At 31.9% G+C, this 21,838-nt stretch overlaps 1 protein-coding gene across 5 annotated transcripts; it reads left to right on the forward strand.

Moving 5' to 3' along the window:
- Nucleotides 1-201: 201 nt before the first annotated feature.
- Nucleotides 202-21,607, forward strand: LOC106077134 (E3 ubiquitin-protein ligase Mdm2-like). 5 transcript variants are annotated; one of them, XM_056033532.1, is made up of 12 exons: nt 427-574; nt 8,454-8,549; nt 11,946-12,031; nt 12,549-12,623; nt 12,950-13,083; nt 13,682-13,835; nt 14,139-14,172; nt 14,677-14,792; nt 15,559-15,732; nt 16,632-16,769; nt 17,818-17,910; nt 18,753-21,607. In XM_056033532.1, exons 2-12 carry the CDS (start codon nt 8,531-8,533, stop codon nt 19,212-19,214), a joined length of 1,485 nt encoding a protein of 494 aa, XP_055889507.1. In that variant the 5' UTR covers nt 427-574; nt 8,454-8,530; the 3' UTR covers nt 19,215-21,607. The 5 variants fall into 5 exon arrangements, with proteins under 5 accessions (XP_013093373.2, XP_055889507.1, XP_013093367.2 ...); XM_013237919.2 differs by lacking the exons at nt 427-574; nt 8,454-8,549 and adding an exon at nt 202-237; XM_013237913.2 differs by lacking the exon at nt 8,454-8,549.
- Nucleotides 21,608-21,838: the final 231 nt, after the last annotated feature.

The raw sequence follows: 21,838 nt of genomic DNA on the forward strand, positions 1-21,838 counted from the left end.
GTTTATAGATCTATCTGGATTCTAGGTCTACATTCTAGATCTAGTTGGAAATTTTATTTCAGTTTAGCACAAGAGTCAAGATCTGCCCTTATTGTCGCCTTAATTGGTAGGGCCTACGCCTATTGGTTGGGAGGTTGGGACTAAAAAAAAAAGGATTACGGATTTTTATACAATCTATATTTGTTCAATTTGTCTTGTTATAATATAGATCCAGTATATATTTATTATAGAAGAAAGGTATAGATAACTATATAGATCTAGATATACATCTAGAATCTATATGTAGCCTATTTATAAGTATAATGTCTATAGATAAAATCTAGATCGATCTATTTGGTTGAATGTTAGGTAATTTTTTACTGCTTTAACTGTGTACTGATCTGTACTGACCTATAAAACTATATAGACATAGAATTTATACGCGAGTTCAACATCTTGACGGATGAGTACTGAGTTAGTCAGTTACTGAGTAGATTATTAAGATATCTATCTAATTTCTAAATCTATATATATAGATCTATCTAGATTCTAAATCTAAGAAGTAAGAGTAATAGATCTAGATCTACTAGACCTAGTAAGTAATATTAATTATTATTATAATTATTACCTATAAACTATAACTACTACTAGATTCTAGTACTACTAGATCATGACTAGTAGTAGAATCTAGATCTTCTAGACTAGTATTAGCTGAGTAGTAACTAGATCTAGTATCTAGATTCTATATAGATCTAGCTCTAAACTCTAAGACTAAGTCTAAGAGTAAGACTAATAAGACGTAAGAGTAAGACTAAGACTATCATAATCATCACAATGATAATGACTAAAAAGAATTATAATTAAATTATTTATTAGATTATAATTAATAAATTAAATTATTAATATTTAAATATTAGATCTAAAAATTCTAAATCATAGTACGATTCATACTAGATTGTAACTAAACTAAATAGTAAAATGTTTTATTGTTTACTGTTTAGGACTACATTGTCACTACATCTAGACTCTGTATCTAACTGAGTAACTCTAAGTCTAGTCTAGAATAATCTAGACTAGTCCTCAAATCTCATCTACTAGTACTAGGACTAGGACTAGACTCTATGAGAGTAGTATGAGTCTATGACTCTATGACTAGTGACTATGCTATGAGTATGATCTACTACTACAAGTACTACTTACTACTACTAGCAGAGTCATTTACCGTAATTTATGTCTATCGAACAAGTTAAGCTCAGTCGCCAACATTTTTTATGTTTGAATTTGTGTATCTCCGTAAGAATTAGACCTAGAAAAAAAATGGATTGTACAACTATATCTATGAACTCCTCATCCATTTTTCTTAAAAAGTAGACATGTTTTATTCTATTACTAGAGTCTAGTATTACTATTCATAGTTAAAATTATATAAATTTGATGTTCAAGTGGGTCAGGTCGATGCTTTCAAAAGCTTAAAGTTTCGAACAGCGTTTTACCGCTACCTTCAAGAATCTTATCTTATCGAACATGGCGGAAAACAGATTCTCTATTGAAAATGCATTTTTCGAGTTCAATATTCATTATCTCTGAATATAGACCATCTGTGGTATATTTGCTTTTACTGATGGATAGATCTATGTTTCTGGAAGCTTCATTAGCAAAATTTTTTTGAAATTCGTTTTTATATGGAATTTGTGCATTTGTGAATATCATGAAGTATTGCCAAAAAGACAGACAACATTTACTTCTGGATTTATGTGATCCCATTTCAAAAGGTAAGAAACATATTTTAGAAATATAACTCATGTATAAAATACATACTTAGTATTTAAAAATGATTGTTACACACCATAAAGAAAAAAAAAAGTAAATAAAATGCTTCTTTTGTCTTAAATTTGAAAAAAAATAGCCTCGATGCAATTTTTGAAGTTGTGATGTCGCCAAACAATGTGTACATTTTTTTTTTAATATAATTTACATTTTGCCGATTTTCGTTGCAAAACACTTATTTTTGTATTTCTATCATCATAATTAATTTTTTTTTTTATTTTTTGGTTATTTAAAATAAAAAAATATTTATAAAATCTCGTTTTTTTAAACACCAATCAGAATGGAGGTCGCCGGAATTGACTTCATGACCTCCCGTTCAAAGTGCTTTTTTTTTGTGTCATTCGCTCAGAAATATTCGAAGCGATAATTCTAGCAAAGGTAATTATAGACAGAATCTATTACAGATAAATTCAGTTCATAATATCAACTGCTTAGTTAATTATTCTGCTTTAATAATAGGATGTCGTTTTCTTCAATAATTAACTTCAAGGACGGGAACACGGGTATCTATCTTTAGCCAGGCGCGCGCGATAAAAAAAAACAAACACACGTTTTGACTTAGTCAACCTGAAGGCGCACCTCTGAATTGAGATCTTAGTCTGTAAAAGCTAAAAACCTATAATTTTTAAATTAATATCGACTATTACGGCAATTATTTTACTTTAATACTGGTGCATTGCATGCGTCATAAAATCGGCCCGGCAATGCGATGTTTCAGCGCGAGGGGGGAGGGGGGGGCACATTTTGAACTTAGATTTTAGATCTAAATTAATCTATCTCTAGATCTATAATAGTTTCTACAGATCTATATCTATAAAGACTAGATCTTAACCATATTTTAAAATCAATATAGCGAAATGCTTTTAGATTAGTTAGACATAGATCGATCTCTAGGTCTAGGACTAGATCTAGGTCACTGGACTTAGACTCTAAGATTAGATTAGTCTAGATCTAGTCATTAGAGTTAATAAGCGTGAAATTATTTAAATATTTACTGATCTAGATCTAAATTCTCTTATCAAGATAGATTAGATCTAGAACTAGATGATTTAGATCTATCTATATTATAAAGTAGAATGTGAGGTGTATGTATGTATGTTACTTATAGACATCAAAACCGCTTGACCAATCTTGATAAAACTAGGCAGGAATGTTCCTTGGCTACTAACTTAGACCGTAGTGTATGTATTGTAGCCCTAAAACAAACTTAAGATCCTCAAAAAAAAAAAAAAGTTGTCCGACTCTATTAAAGCTATAGTATTTATAGATCTAGGCCATGGTTAACAATGTTGACATGAGAAAAGATCGAAAGGATTTAGACCTAGATCTAATTTTAAGAAATACACTTTGCGCAGATAGTTTTTTACTTTGACACATGAAAATACAAAAGAAGATCCAATGATTTCATTATATAATGAAATTAACCTTCAATTTTGTGTTTCAAAAGCATTTTTTACATAAATTAGTTCCTGATATCTGTGACTACAGATTTCCTGGCGAACATTCTTTCATTAGACACACTAACACATCTCTCTACTGAGTCTATTCCTAGGTCTAGGTCTAAAACTCTTATTGAACTCTAAGATGATAAAACTTCTTTTCGCAAAGATAGTTTTGTGCTTTAACACATAAACATACTAATTATTGTCCATTCATTTGATATTTTAATCAATTTAACATTCAAATTTGTTTTTCTAAAGCATTTTTAATACATTCGTTCGCTGTTCGCTAAAGTTGCGTAGCCGTGTTGAGATAGGCCTATATTCATTCATGAAAAAAGGTCACGCATGCGCAACACAGAATGAACTCTATAAAAGCCAATTTTTAACTCTAGATTAGTGTAGATTTAGATCTATGTCTACCTCAATATCTACTTTATACTGTAACACATGAACATACAAAATTAAGTCTATTCATCTTAAATTTTAATCAAATATATGTAGGCCTACAAGCAATTGTTTTAATTTCAAAAAATGGATTTAAGCCTATTAGCTATTTTGATTTGAGAGCTTCATTCACACTATTTTTACATTGACACATTCGCTTTACTTATTACATTATTATTTCGTTTAAATGTGACTATATCGACAGTAATGCGCAAATAAAGACCCGCGGGTAGCGGGTAACATATGTCTAGTATTTATATATAGTAGGCCTATATAGTCATTTCTAGTAGATAGTCAAGTAGCGATGTACACACGTGGATCAAGAATCAAGACCCTAGTGACCTAGTCTAAGTCTAAATGTAGACTCTAGGTCTTAGATCTATATAATTTATATAGCCTTATATCTACGTCTAAATATAATTCATAGTAAGACTTAGGACAAGATTTTAACATGGAAAAAAATCTGAGATCTAAATCTACTATCTAGATCTAGTCATTTCTAGATCTAGTAACTAGTACTACTAGTAGATAGTCAATTAGCGATGTACACGTGTGGATCTAGGAATCTAAATGTAGATTAGATCTAAGATTTTATATATCTAAATCTAATTCATAGGATCTTATAAACTCAGTAGGGTTAAATTAGATCTGATCTCTAGATCTACATCTTAAATTACTTAAAGTTAAAGTGGAAAAAATCTAGATCTAGTCAATTATAAACAAGAGTAGAAGAGATTCAATAGACATAGTGACATAGTTAAAAATAACAACAAACACATATTAACCAAATTATAAAAGTTGTTTTTATTTCTTTTCTCAGCAACAGTTACTACAGAGATACAAAGATTGAGATTATTTGAGATAATAAACAGAATAGTCAATAGATATAGATCATGCACCATGCAGGTTAAGCTTTATTAGGTCTAAGTAGAGTACTCTAGACCTAGATTTAGATCTAAAAAGTGATCAAGAACTAGAATAGATCTAAATCTTGATAATATTTCATTTAATATTAGATCTTTTCTAGTCTAAAATTATACATATCTATAACCTTTATCTAAAATTGATATAAATAGTATCATGTTTAAACATGAAGATAAGAGGGAAAAAAAAAGACTTTTTATTGGTAGGGTGGGCCGAAGAGGGGGCTTATTTATTAATTATAAATACTTTTTAAGGTTTTTTTTTTTTTTTTTCAAATGTTATATAAATATACTTTACTTTGTGACATAGTTTTAAGCAAATAATATTGTGAATTTGTGAAATTCATGGATTATTGGACATATCTTCTGTGAATTATGGATTTTTCGTTATTAGGGGTAAGTGTGTTTGACCTCATTTTTTTATGTTAAATACTTGTCTGATGATAATGAATTTACTTTTTTTGGATTCCTCTCTTCTTGGGCATTAAAATTGATACATAATATGTCTAAACTAATTATGTTTTTGTTATTTAGGATAATGATAAAGTATAATTTGCAACCTAATTTTTTTTACGGAGGGGTGGGGTCTGGGGTGGCTCAATTAATTTGCATTAATGACTTAAAAAACTTGTTTTTATATTTTTTTCAAATGTTCTATAAATATACTTTACTTTGGGATATATTTTTCTATTAATAATATTGTGAATTTGTGAAATTCATGGATTATGGGACATATTTTCTGTGAGTGATGAATTTTTCATTATTAGGGGTAAGTGTGTTTGACCTCATTTTTTCAAGTTAAATAATTGTCTGTTGCTTCTGATTTTATTTTTTTTTGAATTCCTCTATTCTTGGGCAATAAATTTGATATATAATATGTCAATAAAAGTAATTTTGAAATTGGTCAAAAAAATGGTCCTTAAAGTAGAATGTTGAGAGCTCAATCTGTTTTCCGCCACATATTAATAAACTATCGAACACATGAGAAGTATGGTGTTTTTAAGTGTTTATAATCTTAAAATTTTGTGGAAAGTATTGTGTTTCAATTTCATTTTACGCCATGTCAAGACAGATTTTTAGTCATTTTTACATGCTCCACATCGAAGGAATCTATCAGCTCTGCTTAGAAACTGACGATACATGTAATTGTAAGGTGCTAAGTCCAGTAACGCATTACCGACACATTACCTTACCAGTACTTATTTTGGTCTTTAGAATATATATATATATATATTTATTTTTTTTTCCGTAAAGTATGATAAAGCTCATATTGCGCTACAAAGACACTACTTTGGAACATCACAAATGCACAAAATAATAACAATATCACATTTAACAACTCTATTATTCTGCCTACACCCCCTTACCCACACTTTTTTCTTACACAATTCCACTCTCCAACATTCACACTTTTTCAGTGCAAAGTAACAACGTAAATTTCAAGACTCAATCTAAATGCAGCCACCAGACTAACACACAACAACAAAACAAAATGGTCAGTGATAACGCAACACACAGGTGTAAACCAGGCCATCAACACAGCCCCAAAACATTGTTCTAGTTGTAGTAAGAACAATGTTGAGGGAAAAGGGGGAGGAGCCATCAGTCGAATACCTACGGTCAAGCTGCTAATTAGGTCACAAAAACTAGGCATGATAGATATGCATATTATACATATATAGATATGTTGTTTGTGTGTGTGTGACAAATACTAAACATGCTCTAAAATACGTTTTTTTTGGTCAACCAGGTGGTTTAGGGAGGGCGGATCTATCTACATCTATAGGTAACACAGCTCACAAGCTACCATAGCTTTACAGCCCTCCTCCCCCGCCTTGATTGAAAAATATCTAGCACTGACTTTTGGGCTGTTACATGCACTGAGCATGCTAGATCGGCGACTAGATACGTGGAGCTGCGTATGTTTTGTTTTTAGGTCAACCACGTAAACTGTTGTGTCCTGCAATGGCTTGGGGAGGGCAGGATTATCTATTGGCTACCAAAGCTTATTAGGCTCTCCCCCAAATAAATAATATCTGGATTTATTAAGGGCCTTATATCTCAAAATAGCTTAAATATGTAAATAGACCCGGCGCCACATGTCTAGATCGAGAAGCACAACTGACTGTCTGTATTTGAGGCTGATGTCACATTTTAATGGTCGATCAATTATTGATAATCTCTTGATACAGTGTCTTGACTGTTTCTCTTTCCCCCCCCCCCCTTTTTTTTTTAACCTGCCAAAGACATTTTTATTTCAAAATACCATATATCTACATTCTATACCTCCCCCTTTCGTTTTATTTTATCTCTTCACATCAAGCACATGTGCTAGGTATTGGTTCACATAATTCAGAAGTTTTAAATAGATTGGGGCATCTGAAAAAAAGAACACAACTGGATATATTCTACTTTCTTAGTCCTACTGCTATCTCAATAATGTTAATAGTATCAAACTAAATGTGTCATAAAATCAAGCTTTTAAAATGGGTACAATTAGTGCATATCGATGTAAATCTATTTACTTAAAAAAAATATAGCACATTTACGGTGAACCACAAATAGCTGATGTGATACAAATTGTAACACACGAGTAATTTATATCTGTAGTTTGCATTACATTATTTAAAAAAATAACAATTAAAAAAATATATAATTTAAATATTTTGTATTCTTTGGGTATATCCCTTTGATGTTTATTTTTAATATTAAAATGGTGTTCGATATTTTACGAAGCTGAGATTGCTTTTATAAAAAAACAACAACTATCGAACACCCCCTATTTAAACCTCAATTTTCATGTTTGGGTAGCAAGGGACACTTTAAACAAATAGATGAAAATATTTCTCAGCCTAATTAGAAGCATAATATATTGGTTTTGTTGAGCTGAAGCATCATTGGCATTAAAAAATACCCTTAACCCGAGACTCACTTCACTCTTCCCAATAGGTAAAAAAAAAGTGACGTTTTTATACCAATATCACCAATGCACTTTGAATATAAGTAAAAAAAATATCCTCTGGTGAAAATGAAACTAAATATAGAGAAATATAAAGAAATGGACTATGCACAATAGGAATGGACTATGCACAGTAGGAATGGACAAGTTTCGTCATAATCATCGAAATAAAGGAGAATTTTAAAAAATACAATGGTGTGTTCGATAAGTACCCTTAACACGAAGGTGTTCGATTGACGTTGTTTATAGTTTATAGATCTAGAGCAGAGTCTAGAGTCTTAGTACTACTACTACTAGTACTAGACCTAGTAGACTAGTAGTACACTAGATTGTCTAGATCATCTAGTACTAGACACTAGAGTTAGAGTCTTGTAGTAGATCTAGTAGTTGTATATAATTAGTAGTAAATAATCGTAATAATCTAGTAGATATCTAATTAGATTATAAGATCTAGCCTAGCTCCCTGGGTCACTAGTCACAACTAGTGCCTAGCCACAACTACTACTAGTGCCTAGCCCTAGTGTTAGTTTAGTCTTAGTTAGTAACTAAAATAATTATAAAATTATAATTAGAGAACTAATCTAGATCTAGACTAGTTCTGACTAGATAGATCTAGATCTAACTAATCTATTATTTTTATAGAACCAGGTCTAACCAGGTGACCGAGCCTTGCTCGGTTGAATAATGTCTTAAGGAAGGATATATAAATACATCTATACCCGAAATCAGTAGTGCTTTAGCCTACTTTAGGCTAGGCTTAGGATGCTTCAAGGAATGAGTTGGCAGAATAAATCGCTCTGCCTTTCTACAAAAATCAGTGTCTACCAAGCAACCCTTCTATCTAGATCTATATTGATCTGAGACATGGTTACTTTACAGAAAGCAACTAAGACTTCTTGAACACTTTCACCAAAGATGTTTTCACTCCATCAAGGACATATGGTGGCAAGACCGCGATGTTCCAGCGAAACACCGGTAAGGACAGTATAGATGGACTTTTTATGGAGAAAGCACTATCCCGTATGGGGATGAACGTTTGCAAAAAGGCAGTCTTTTTAATTTTGTGAGTTATGCATAAGAGAGATGTCTCACAGAAACGCTTTAAAGACCAGCTTAGGCACCAACTTGCTTTAAATAAATTTAATTGACATAGAAATGGGCATCTGACTGCAGGTGGCTTTAGAACGAGATTTTTTTACAAAGACCAAGGGATACACTTTTAGAGAACAAAAGAAAATCCACTGCTTAGGACAGATGTAGATGGTGAAAAGAAAATCTAAATCGACCAGAGCTTGTAATCCTTATGTTTGCATTGGATCTGGCAAACTATGTGGGTTGCAGCTGGGGCTGCATGGCCACATAAAATACTGCACTCCTCCTTAATCTTCAAGGAAACCTTCGTTCAGATACCCCTCCCCCCACTGTGAGGCTATAGAGATTGGACCTTAGCTCTCTGTGAATGCTATTTTATAAGCATGAAATTTCCTTGCACTATAAAAAAGGTATTCAATTATTACAATGCAATTCATAAATATTCATCGCTTTTTATTTTGTACTTTGATAATGCACAGACTCTAGCAGACACTTAATAGATTATTAGTATATGAATGAATAAAATGAAATAAAATTTGTAGAGGTATGTATGGTTTGATTAGGCCTATTGATTCATTTGTTTGCAAAGAGATATTTTAATTTACTGCTGTAAACCTAGTGACGTAAGCAGGTTTTTTCCCTTTGACGTCATGAAAAATTTTCATTCGTAAAACATTCAAGACAAAATTAATTTTTTGATAATGAAACATTTTCAAACTGATATAACAGTCGATCTCGAGTTTTCCCCTTGTGGCCAATGGGTTGAGAATTTTTTTCTGGTTTATATACATATACCTTCAAATTTTAAACAAAATCCTCAGAGCCATTTTTGAATTAAAATTTATATATATACATACATACATACATACATACAAGAATTGCTCGCTCTAGAGTAAAGGATAGAATCTAGGTCTAGTCTATATCTAGATTCTAGAATCTATAATAGACCTTATTATAAGGCTTATATACTCAGTACTAGTTCTATATCATATCATATATCTATATAGTTCTAGACTCTTAAAGGTTTAGTCTCAAAGTCAAGACGAGATCGATATCTATTTTTTAAAAATTAGTACATTACATTAGATTTTAGATTCTAGATAGCATTACTAAGTAATAATCTAGATCTAGAATCTAGATCTATATAAAAATAATTATTTAAATAATAATATTATAAACATAGATCTATATTATATATTATACATGTCACATGTACTTTTTTTTACCTAAAATAGGCCGGAAGTTTCAACACTACCCCAGAATATAACCACTCCTAAATATTCAATTTGCCAAATGCAATTCTATTTTTAGTCATTGTGAAATTGGCATTGCCCCCAATCAGTGGTAACTTGTTCCCCCTTCCCTTTTTTTCCTTTATTCAGTTCCTTTTTTTATTCCTGTTCCAGTGTTCTTTCTTTTTCATTCTTTTCCTATGAAACATGTGCATATCAGGTTTGTGTTGTTTTTTTTCCTTTGACTGTAAGTAGATCAATGATAAACACATTCTATATTAGACCCTCTTGAGCAACCTGTTAGGAACAAAATTCTTTCATCGTTGTTGGTTTCAAATTAAATGCTTCAATCCTAGATGTTGCTGCACTGTTGCGTGACGTGCCATGCAATTTGTGCCTTCAAAATAATGCACAAATTGTATGACTAATTTCCTCATGGTTAATAAAGATTATTATTATTAATATTTTATATTCTATATTTTATATTATATTTTTATATTATATAATATATTTTATATGTATATGTATGTATATATATATCATAGGCGTAGCCAGGATTTTTTTTTTTTGCTAGCAAGGGGGTCTGGGGGAGTTTGCACTTTATTAATGGAGCCCAAGCCACTGGTAGAAATTTGTAACCTTTCTTGACTACGCTCTTGGAATTACATGCCTGTATTTCGCTTTAGATTTTATATTGAAAAGGAAAGTTTTTTCGTCAAATCATCTGTTGAGGGGTTTTAAACTAAGAAATCTCTGGAGTTTTTTTGTTTTGTTTTTAATTCAAAACCCCATTTAGCTACGATCTTAGAATTTGGTGACTGTAGTTTGCTTTAAAATAATATTGAAGAGAGAGGTTTTCAACTCTAAACGCTCTGTAAAGGAAATTTTAAACTCAAAACCATCTGGAGGGGTTTTAAACTTTAAAGAAACAGCCATCTGGAGGAGGGGGATTTAAACTTAAAACCCCTTTGGCTACTCTCATAGATTTTATAGTGTGTAATTTGCTTTTTTTTTATATTGAAGAGGTACTTTTTAGCTTCAAACCCCAACTGGAGGGGGGGGGGTTAAACTCAAAACCCCTTTGGCTACGCTCATAGAATTTTGAGTGTGTAATTTGCTTTTTTTATATTGAAGATGGGGTTTATCGTAAATTTTAGAGGGGGTTTTAAAATCAAAATCTTCCTCAACTGTGCTGTTGGAATTTAGGGATTGTTGTTTGCATTTTTATTGTTTTGTTTTATAGAAGAGGGGGATTCAACTGCAAAAACCTCTGGTAGGGGGTTTAAAATTCAAAACCCCCTGTAGGGGGTTTTAAACTCAAAGCCCCCTGGTAGAGGGTTTTTAACTCAAAACTGCCTCGGCTGTGCTGTGGTAAGTGATGATTTAGTATTAAAATCTCACCTAAAATAAACAAAATGAAACCAAAAATCAGTCACTTAATTCCGTTCCCAAACCCCCCCCCCCCCCCAAGGGTTTGAACCCCAAGAACCCCCCCCCCCCCCCCCCCCCCGGCTACGCCCATGATATATACATATGTATGTATGTATATATCTGTATATACATATGTATATATATATATATATATATATATATATGTATATATATATGTATGTATGTATATATATATGTATGTGTGTGCGTGTGCGTGCATACATATATATAATTAATGTGTGTGTGTTTGTATACATAATCCATTACTAGTTATTGGGCTATATCAGAAAGAGATGTTTAATAATTTATAGAGATACAAATTAGTGATTCATGTGATTAACCTGGGTTTGATTAACTGGATTAGACTGTGTACATATATATAAAAAATACTTCCATAAAGTGAATACTTCTTTCTTTGTCAAGAAGCCTTATATTTTGTAGCTATGATTTTTAAAAAAATAACACTACTTTGGTGTCATTACTAAAAACAATCATAAAGTAATTAAGTTTTACCAAAAAAAAATTTCTTTAGATGTTGAATAGATTTTAAGCATTAGTGTTTTAATTTTGATATGTGTGATTAATACTCATAAATTTCCTTGTATTATACTTACAGAAACTGTGATGTCAACAAGAGAATCTGTTCAAGATAACACTTCACAACAATACACAGCAGAAACTACAGTTATTAAAATACCCATGGTACAGACCATTTTACAAAAAAAAAACTTGTTTTAGAAAGTATTTAGAATTATATATAATTTTTGTTATCGGTAGGCTTATTGGCTGAGAACCTGCATGCAGGATTTTGAAATAAATCGTGACTTTACTCTGTACACTTTAACATCTCTTACATGTCTGTGATAATACTACATTCTGAAAAGTGATAGCTAAATAATACATTTTTATCTATCATTTATCTCCTCTTTTGTCTTTAACATAGTATTAAGTAAGGATAAAAACTTCAGAATTTTAGTGACCAGTGATAGAATCTGATCAGAAAGAAGTCTATTTTTGTAGAATATTCATTGGTACTTGTTCTATTCTGATAAGTACCAGTTCCTAATTTGTCATCAGTTGTAAAAGACTTAAAAATGGATAGTGGTTCTAAGTGATTCACCCTAAAAACTTATGTGTCTCCCAATGGTTTAGTTTTATCTTGGAGAAGTCAGTTCATTTTGTTTTCATATTAATCACAGCTTTGGTTTATTCATTTTAGGTCAGACCCAATCCTGGCTTGCTTAATGTGATACACTTGAATGGTGGCAAAGGAGAGGTTTTCACAATGCAGGAGGTACTTTTCTTGTATTTTGTTCATAGAATCAGCAGAATCATAGAAATTTGGACAAGGAATAAATAAGTAGGAGTAAAAATGTAATTGACTTACAGAATTGAAAGTTTTCACTTTTGATGTTAATATTGTCATTTCAAATTTGAAGCTTTGTAATTGAAAGGTTCATATCTGGTCTAGCAAGTTATTACAACATGATACATTTTATTCACATATTAGGAATACAATGTAGAAAGTTAAAAATCACTTGATTAAATTTAAAGCAATATTGGTAAATCTATTTGACTGTATCATAGAAATTACTCCTAATATCAATTATATCTAAACAGGTGACCCATCATGTGATACAGTACATTAAGGACAGGGCTCTATATGACCCTAACAATGTAGCTGTTGTTCATTGTGGGGGTGATCCTCTGGGCACTGCTTTGAATGTCAATACATTTACAAGAAATGAAGCATTGTAAGTACTGTCGTCAATATCTTTGTTTATACAGTGATCCTTCATTTATCACACCATGTGTGTTCGAAACCAAAAGCGATAACAGAAATCTGCCAAGTAGAAACTGTATATTTATTTATGTATTTATACAAGCAAGCAATCAATAGTATGTTTACAATTGTGAGTAGGTGCATAGTCTCTCATTTTTTAATTAATATTAGTAATACATTTTTATTCAATTTTGGATTTTTTCATTTAAATTTCATAATATATATATATATATATATATATATATATATATATATATATATATATATATATATATATATATATATATATATATTTCCACCTATTAAAATTTGCAGAAAATCTGCAAAAAAGCAAAGATCTGTGAATTATTTTTCCATTTACTAGCAGAATTTTTAAAAAAATGTGATAAAATATATCCAGTTTCGTAAACCTTCTAAAAATTGCCTATTAACAATACTAATAGAACTGGAGGTTCTGGGTTGTTTTACGAAATGTAAATGCATTGTTTATTTTTCATATATTTAAAACAATTTTGATGCATACACCACAGGACTTAAAAAAATATTTACTTACCATGTTTTATTGACAGAGGTTTAATCTGGAAAAACTGTATCCCATTGCAAGACTCTGCCCTTCACATACAAAGACATGCAGTAAGTCAAGAAACATCCAGGCCTAATAGACAGGAGTCTGAAAGAAACACATTATCTTCTCTGGCAGCAAGTAATGCTTGTTCAGAACAGGTTAGTTAGAAAAACTAAACTATTTATGATTGTTAGGATATCTATTTTTATTTTGCTAACATCAAAATAATGTGGCAATTTCACTTAAAAAAGACTACTGTGATATTTTCTTAACATATTTTATGTTCCTGTGTATGTTCTGCATAAATGATGTTCTAAAACACATACCACTTTAGATTTGCTGTGTTGTAACAAATAAAACATCTGCTTTTTTTCAATTCAATGAAATTTTTGGTAACTGCTTATATTATTGGATTTAAAAATAAAACTTCCTTTTTATTTCTTTTTCATTTTTCAACACAGAAATTAGTGAGTCAACCATCAGTTTCACAATCAGGTAATACATTAAAAGTTTGAAATTGTAAAAAAATATATATAATATATATATATACTTTGTTAATAGTGTTTATTGATACAGAGAAAAACAAAGGGAAAAGAAAATTGTTTACACTTAGTAATTTATTATTTTTAAAAAGGGACAGCATTGATAATTATATATATATTGTGACATTACATTTTAAATTATCTTAATAATTTTTTTCCAATTATTTTAAAATAATGTATTTAAATAAACATGATTAAAATTAAACTTAGTGTTCCTAAAAAAAAATACTTTTTTTTTCTGTTACAAAATCCACATTCTGTCAAGTAGTTGAAGCATTTAATATCTCCAGACTCTCAGGTTGCATTTAATTGCTTTTAATCATGTCCTCCAACTGATATAAAGAAATTTTGATATTATGCTAAATAAATGTCTTTATTTAGGCCTTTTTGTACAAGGGATTAACAGAAACAGTTTTGTCCACATTTGTCTATCATGACCTTTCTTGTGTAATCACAGCAGATACATCATCGTCAGCATCAACCCCATTGACTGCTCCATCCTATAGTCATAAGGCAGCCAAGGCCACAGTGATCATCCATGACAGTGAAATTGAGAAATGTTTCAGTGATTCAGTAAGTAGCTTGGTTTGTTGTTTTGTTTGATTTGACTTGTTAATCAACAACCACAAAGAGGAGTGGCTCAACCAATGGGTAACAGGAAACACTGGCAGAGCCATGTACAAAGAAATTAACATGCCTAACAAACTAGACAGTATTAACTTCCTCTCCCGCAAAGAGCAATCTACAATCTTCCAACTAAGGACAAGACACACACCTCTGTTAAATTACCATCTCAATAAAATAAATCCCACACAACTTCCCCTTTGTAGACACTGCGCCCACCCTTATGAAACCATAAACCATATTCCTTTTGAATGCCTCTTCCTAATCCACATTAGGCAGACCCTACTACCACTCCAGCCCAACATAACCAACACCCTATACGGCAATGCTGAACAACTGAAGAAAACAGCACACTATTTTTCCTTCGCACAGTCTGTAAAAGAGCTGACAGCTCAGCAGCAAAAAGCTGTCTAGAAGAAGAAGAAGATTTCTAGTATATTGAATTTAGCTGAACTAAAAATAGCATTCATCAAGTTCATGAGGCATTCATGCGACACTTACAAATTTAAGCCAAAAAGATTGTTGGGTATACCATAGAACCAAGTCTCTTTGAATAATTTACCTAACCATCTTCTTAGTATTTAAAATTATTTTTTTTTTATTTACAGTTGTATGATTTCAAATCTAATAATGCTAATATCTTATATATATATATATTTTGTGTGGTTATTAATTAGGTTAAGACTAATTCTTTATTATTAAAACTGCACACTAGATGGTCAGTTCCTCTGATGAGAGTCTCTACTCCAGAGCCAAACATCCTAAGCGGCGGAGAACTAGCAGCAGCACCTCAATCAATGTTCAAATTGATGAGCCAGACAGAGCCGGTGGTTCATGGGAGTGTCAAGTCGTATTTGAGGCCAATACTGACAACACAAACACTCAAAATGTGAGTGTCTTTTGTGTGAATAGAATTGAATGACTTGTTCGGGTGAAGAACAGTGCTGCAAAAAAAAAAAAAAAAAAACTATAATTAAAGAGATTTTGTTAGTGAACAGTAGGGTTCTTCAGAATAAAAAAAAAGCTTGATGCTTGATAGGTTTTAAAGTTTATGCGATGCTTATATTTTCAATAATTGTTTTTTTTTATATAGTAGTTGCTGTGTAAGGTTTCAAAGCATGTCCATATCACTTACAGTATCCTTCCCCTTCTGCCAAATCTGAAAATCTGCAAATTATTGATAATGTTTTAAAACTACTATGTATGATATTATATACATTAAAATTGTTTCCAAACATATGATAAAGACACTTACTCGTTAATACAATAATAATGTAGAAGAATGTAGTTATGGTATATTTAAAACTTGTAGTACTTATATTAAACATGCATGATGATTTATTATGATTAATCAGAGGTTGTGCAGTATTTTCTTCACATGTGGCTTGATTACTTTAAGGAACATGGCTAATTGACATGGGCATATTTTAAAATTATTTCTATGTAAAGCTGTGCCATCTCTCTTTTCTAATTTTTATTTATAATAATTGATTAATTAAAAGTTATTTACCAGTTAAGATGAATTTGAGTGCTTTAATACTAAAAATGACCTAGGAAATTCATGAAATTGCTGAAAATATACATTTAAAAAAAAAACAGGTTTTAGAGCAACATCCACCAAATATGCGAGGCCGTGAATGTGTGACTTTAATAATTAAAAGTGATTTTTTCCTAATGCGTACAAGACTTTCTATGTGACTCAGTGTGCTCACATTTATTTATTGTTATTCTAATTGTCATCAATGTTATAATGAACACTAATACATTGTGCTGTAATGTACCATTCAGGATACAGTGGTAGTTGAATATGATTCAGACTCTTTTTCTGTGGAATATGAAGTGGAGTCCAGTTCAGACAACAGCCCTATGGATGGACCTCTGGAGGTCTCAGGAGAGTCTGATGTTAGCAGTTCAGCGGCAAAAGATGTAAGCATTCTGTAGTGACATAGAAAAATATATTGTTTAATTTTAGCCTACTTATTTGTCAACATATCTTATAGTTTAAATATGTTCATTTTAATTTATAAAAGTCTGTGATGTTCCATCACTTTTGTGCTACTGTAATATCCAGCTATACCCAATCATGGGAAAGGCTTCAGGAGTCAACCCTGAGGAAAAAACTGGAGGTGGTGACTCTAAGGCAGTTTGCAGCACCCAGTGCTACATTGTGGCAGAACCTTCTACGCCTCTGACCCCAAACTGTATTGACACTGCCATTCCATTGGTTACATCAGCTGCGTGGAGAGGCGGAAACTGATGTGTGGGCTATAACCAATCATGGGAAAGGCTTCAGGAGTCAACCCTGAGGAAAAATCAGGAGCTAGTGACCCTAAGGCAGTTTGCAGCTCCCAGTGCTACATCCTGGCATAACCTGTGACGCCACTGACCCCAAACTGTATCGGCACTGCCGTTCCTTTGGATACATCAGCTGCGTGGAGAGGGGGGAACTGATGTGTAAGCGACATCGTTCCGAACACAGCTAATGCCCAGCCATCATCTCATTTCCATGAGATGATCCATAGTCCCTTCGCCACTGAAGGAGGCCATAGAATAAATTAGTACTTGAGTGTTAAAATTCACATCACATATTAGCATGGTTTAGAAAGTTAAAGATAAATAGTTTTTTGGGTACAAACTACAAACTTAGTTACTCTCATTTACTGGTTATAAATGCTCCTAAAGCTAAATTCCATAGCTTAAAGCACATTGTATTTTCTAATTTAAACACGATTAGAAAGTAGGCACCCTGTGCAAGGCAGTCATACTCACATATGTTACACACAAACTCATTCTGAATTCATACTTGCAGGTGAACTACACATTGAAATATTATTTTGAATGTTTAACATATATGCAAGTTGATAAGAGAAAAAAATTGTTTTACTATTTACCTAATATTTTGCCCTGTCCCAGAGACTCCAAGCCATCAGTATTCTTAATATTTTCATGTTTCTTGAAAAAAAAAAAATTTCAGGCTGCACTGGTGATTGTGTGCGAGACTGATGTGGAATACTTAGCAGACTACAGTGACTCTGATAATGAGAGTGAGACAGAACTTACTGAAGCTGTAAGTGTTTACATCAGTGCTGGACTAGTAGTACTGGCCTCATAGCTTAGTCTGAGAAGTAAACATTCTGGTTTTATTTAAATGGGATGGGTGATTAAGGATTGTTACCATTGTCAATTAAATATCATAAAGCTCTTTGTTAGAACAGTGGATAGTTTACTTAAGTCTAGTTTTTGGACTACAAGAAACTTCCATCTCTTGTTGAACACAGAATATTTGATATAAGCACCAGCTAGTTCCATTCATTGTTGCATCATAGAAAAAATATGATGTCACTAAAGCTTTGTTGATTTCTTTTTAATAAATGATGTCAACTTGATGGCCTTAGTTTGTCATATCGCATTGTATTGTTTCAACTTTATTGGATAGTGAAATAAATAGGACATTCTCTAGGATATTATTTTCATCGAAATGCACAAATAAAACTCCTCAACTTTTTAAAAATTCTATGGTTAATTAACTCAAAGGAAACAAAGTAAGGAAGTACCATCATAAACTGCTAGGTCATATTTACTGGATGTACAAAGTACAGAATGAAAAAACTTAATGAGAATAAATTTAAAAACATCAAACCTTTACAATGTATTTTGTTTGACCCACATGAAATACTGCATTCCTCATTTTAATTTATCTTCGGACTCGAAGACAAGCCTTATATATTTTTTCATTTTTTAAAGTCATCACCTTAATGCTTGAAAAATACATCTATGGCAATATATTTTGCATTATTAGTTCCCATTAAATGACAACAAATCTAACTTGAAGTTTTAACTATGGCAAGCTGTTTAAAAATAATAATGGGTGTTATAAAAAGCAATAATGTTTATCCTTGTTTTATTCAGGACAAGTGGTGCTGTGAGTACTGCAAACTGAAAAATCCACCATTCCAGAGAAATTGTGGGGGCTGCTGGAGTGTTCGACCGGATTGGCTGCCACAAGTATCAAACAATAGTACTGATGAGACCTGCGCTCCTAGCCAGGATAGTATTACCACAGAGGATGCAAGCTGCTCCCAAAATAGCAACTTAAACCCTACACCCTCATTGAAAATGCAAGACTGTCCCTCCTCCGATTCAGAATCCAAACAAGACATTGAGGTGGATGGGGAAGGGTGCACAGAGAAAAACAATTCTGACCTGTGTGTGATTTGCTACTCACGCAGAAAGACAGCCAGTCTTGTTCATGGCAAGACAGGACACCAAGCCTGCTGTTATAAATGTGCAAAGAAATTGAAAAAGCAGCGCAGGCCATGTCCAATATGCAGAAAGCCAATACAGAAAGTGATTCGAAATTTTAATGTGTAAAATTAGCAATTCTAAATCTTAAAAGATGGATACTCAACTACAGATTTTTTCTCTAATGTTAAGCAATTGTTTTTTTGTTTTTTTTTGTGTTTCTGTAAATAGAAAGATATTTCTATTTATGGTAACTGTTTGACACACTGGTCTGTTCATAATTGATATTGATCTATGTTTATCTCCTATATGTGCTGAAGACTTGTTATTTATATTATAAAGTATATTTAACTATGAAGGATATTTGCAGCAGCAAAGTGTTTTTGTTTTCTAAGCTGAATTTTATATATTTTATTTAAACTAATGTTAATATGGACAAACACTGCAATGCAATGTTTATATAAGATACTTCTAATTTTTGAAAGCCTCCACAGATAGATGCCTTATTGTTTGGTTGTGCAATGTAAAATCCTTTTTTTTTTGGCAGACTAAAACATTAAATACCTTGAGTACTGGAAGGGTCGACACACTTATTATCTACCAATCAGTTTGATGTGTAGAAAAAGAAATGAACATAATTCATGACAGGTGCATGTAGCATAAATAGAACTGAAATTGACACCCAAGAAAACAAGTCTCTGAAATAGTACACTTCATCTTCAGACTTGGAAACAATGTCCTATAATTTTTTTTTTTCTTCTTATTTCTTAGAATCAATAAAAATAAAAATTTTATTTCTATACAAATGTAATATAACATTTTAGTAGCAGTAAAACAGAACTTAGAATGCCTAGGAAATCAAGAATGCTTTCTTATAAAGTAAGATTGAAATTCAAGATTGAGAAAGAACATTATTGTTTTAGTTTGTTCATAATGTAACCAGTTTTAAATACAATTTGAAAAACATACCAAATATGGAAGCATAAAAACAAACTAAAAACCTTCCATATAGTTTTAGTATCTTATCATAATGCTAGCTGTAGTCTTGTTCTTAGGATTTTGTTTCAAATGTGTACTGTAATTGTTGTGATCAGTTTGTTTCAAGTGTGTACTGTAATTGTTGTGATCAGTTGGTTTCAAGTGTGTACTGTAATTGTTGTGATCAGTTGGTTTCAAGTGTGTACTGTAATTGTTGTGATCAGTTTGTTTCTAAGTGTGTACTGTAATTGTTGTGATCAGGTTGTTTCAAGTGTGTACTGTAATTGTTGTGATCAGTTGGTTTCTAAGTGTGTACTGTAATTGTTGTGATCAGTTTGTTTCAAGTGTGTACTGTAATTGTTGTGATCAGTTTGTTTCTAAGTGTGTACTGTAATTGTTGTGATCAGTTTGTTTCTAAGTGTGTACTGTAATTGTTGTGATCAGTTTGTTTCAAGTGTGTACTGTAATTGTTGTGATCAGTTGGTTTCTAAGTGTGTACTGTAATTGTTGTGATCAGTTTGTTTCAAGTGTGTACTGTAATTGTTGTGATCAGTTGGTTTCTAAGTGTGTACTGTAATTGTTGTGATCAGTTTGTTTCAAGTGTGTACTGTAATTGTTGTGATCAGTTGGTTTCTAACTTTAAGACACAAAGAAAAGGTGATGTCTACTAGCAATGTTGGTAAGAATACTTTAGCTTGGGGCTTGCTTTAGAATCCTTTTGCTTGTAAAGACAGTAACTGGGTTTGAAGTGTTAGTTTTTGAAAGCCATGCTGTAGTCCTATTGAATGTGCAACATTTTTGCCTGGTCTTTGACCTATTTCTGCTTTTTGCATTATGTGTAAAGACATGTAACCTGCGCACATCATAATCATCGGACATTATATGGTTATATATATGTATATTATAATAATAAAATGCAGACTGCCGCTTACCCTCAGAATATCTAGCCAGTATTTTATTAGTTTTATCTATAAATTATGTCACTTGTAGAGAACTTATTTCACATCACCAAACTTGGATCCATTTTTTACTCTAAATGCTACTTTGCTGTTTATTTAGTAGTCATTTCAATTTTTAAAATACTTTACTTGAAGAACTGGAATATACTCTTTTTAAGAAAATCTCCAAATAAGAGTCTTCTTAGATCACAGTTTGATAAGTTGTTTTTGAACTTGGATAGATCAATTGCAATTGTTAACAAGGCTAGATCTCTGACCCTGCCAGTCATCCTTCTCCACTAGAACATTTGGCAGGCCCTTGGTCTCTGTATAGGTAACTATCATTTAATCTGATTAGTCTTGACAACAGTTGTACAAACAAAACAACTTATTAAATGTTATGATTTCCATTGTACCATGTCAACATGACCTTACCTGACAACTCTTAGCCCCTGTGAAACTGTGTTTCTGACCAAAGTTTGAATGTATTTAACTTTGTTTCAGTGAGTATGTGAGACTGGTGTGTGCACTGAGAGCTCAGCGTGTTGGTCATTTTATTTGTAAATATTTGTTTTCATAAATTGTTACAGTCTCTTGACTTATTCATTTTAAGTGTTTGTTTTTTCTTCAAATTTTTATTACACACAAAAAGCAACATTTCTACAGCAAAATTTAATTGAAAACAAGCAAAATATTTTTTTTATCCTTTTTTGTTTCATTAAAAACAAAGCTTATTAAAGGGCTAGAAACTAAAACTTACTAGTGGGAAGCGTGGTCGAGAGGCCAAGTATGCTTAGGCTTGGCTTGGCTTGGCTACTTATGAAGGGGTGTCTAGGT

This window comes from Biomphalaria glabrata, chromosome 6, assembly GCF_947242115.1.
Source record: "Biomphalaria glabrata chromosome 6, xgBioGlab47.1, whole genome shotgun sequence".
In the NCBI taxonomy this organism is placed as follows: Eukaryota; Metazoa; Mollusca; class Gastropoda; family Planorbidae; genus Biomphalaria; species Biomphalaria glabrata.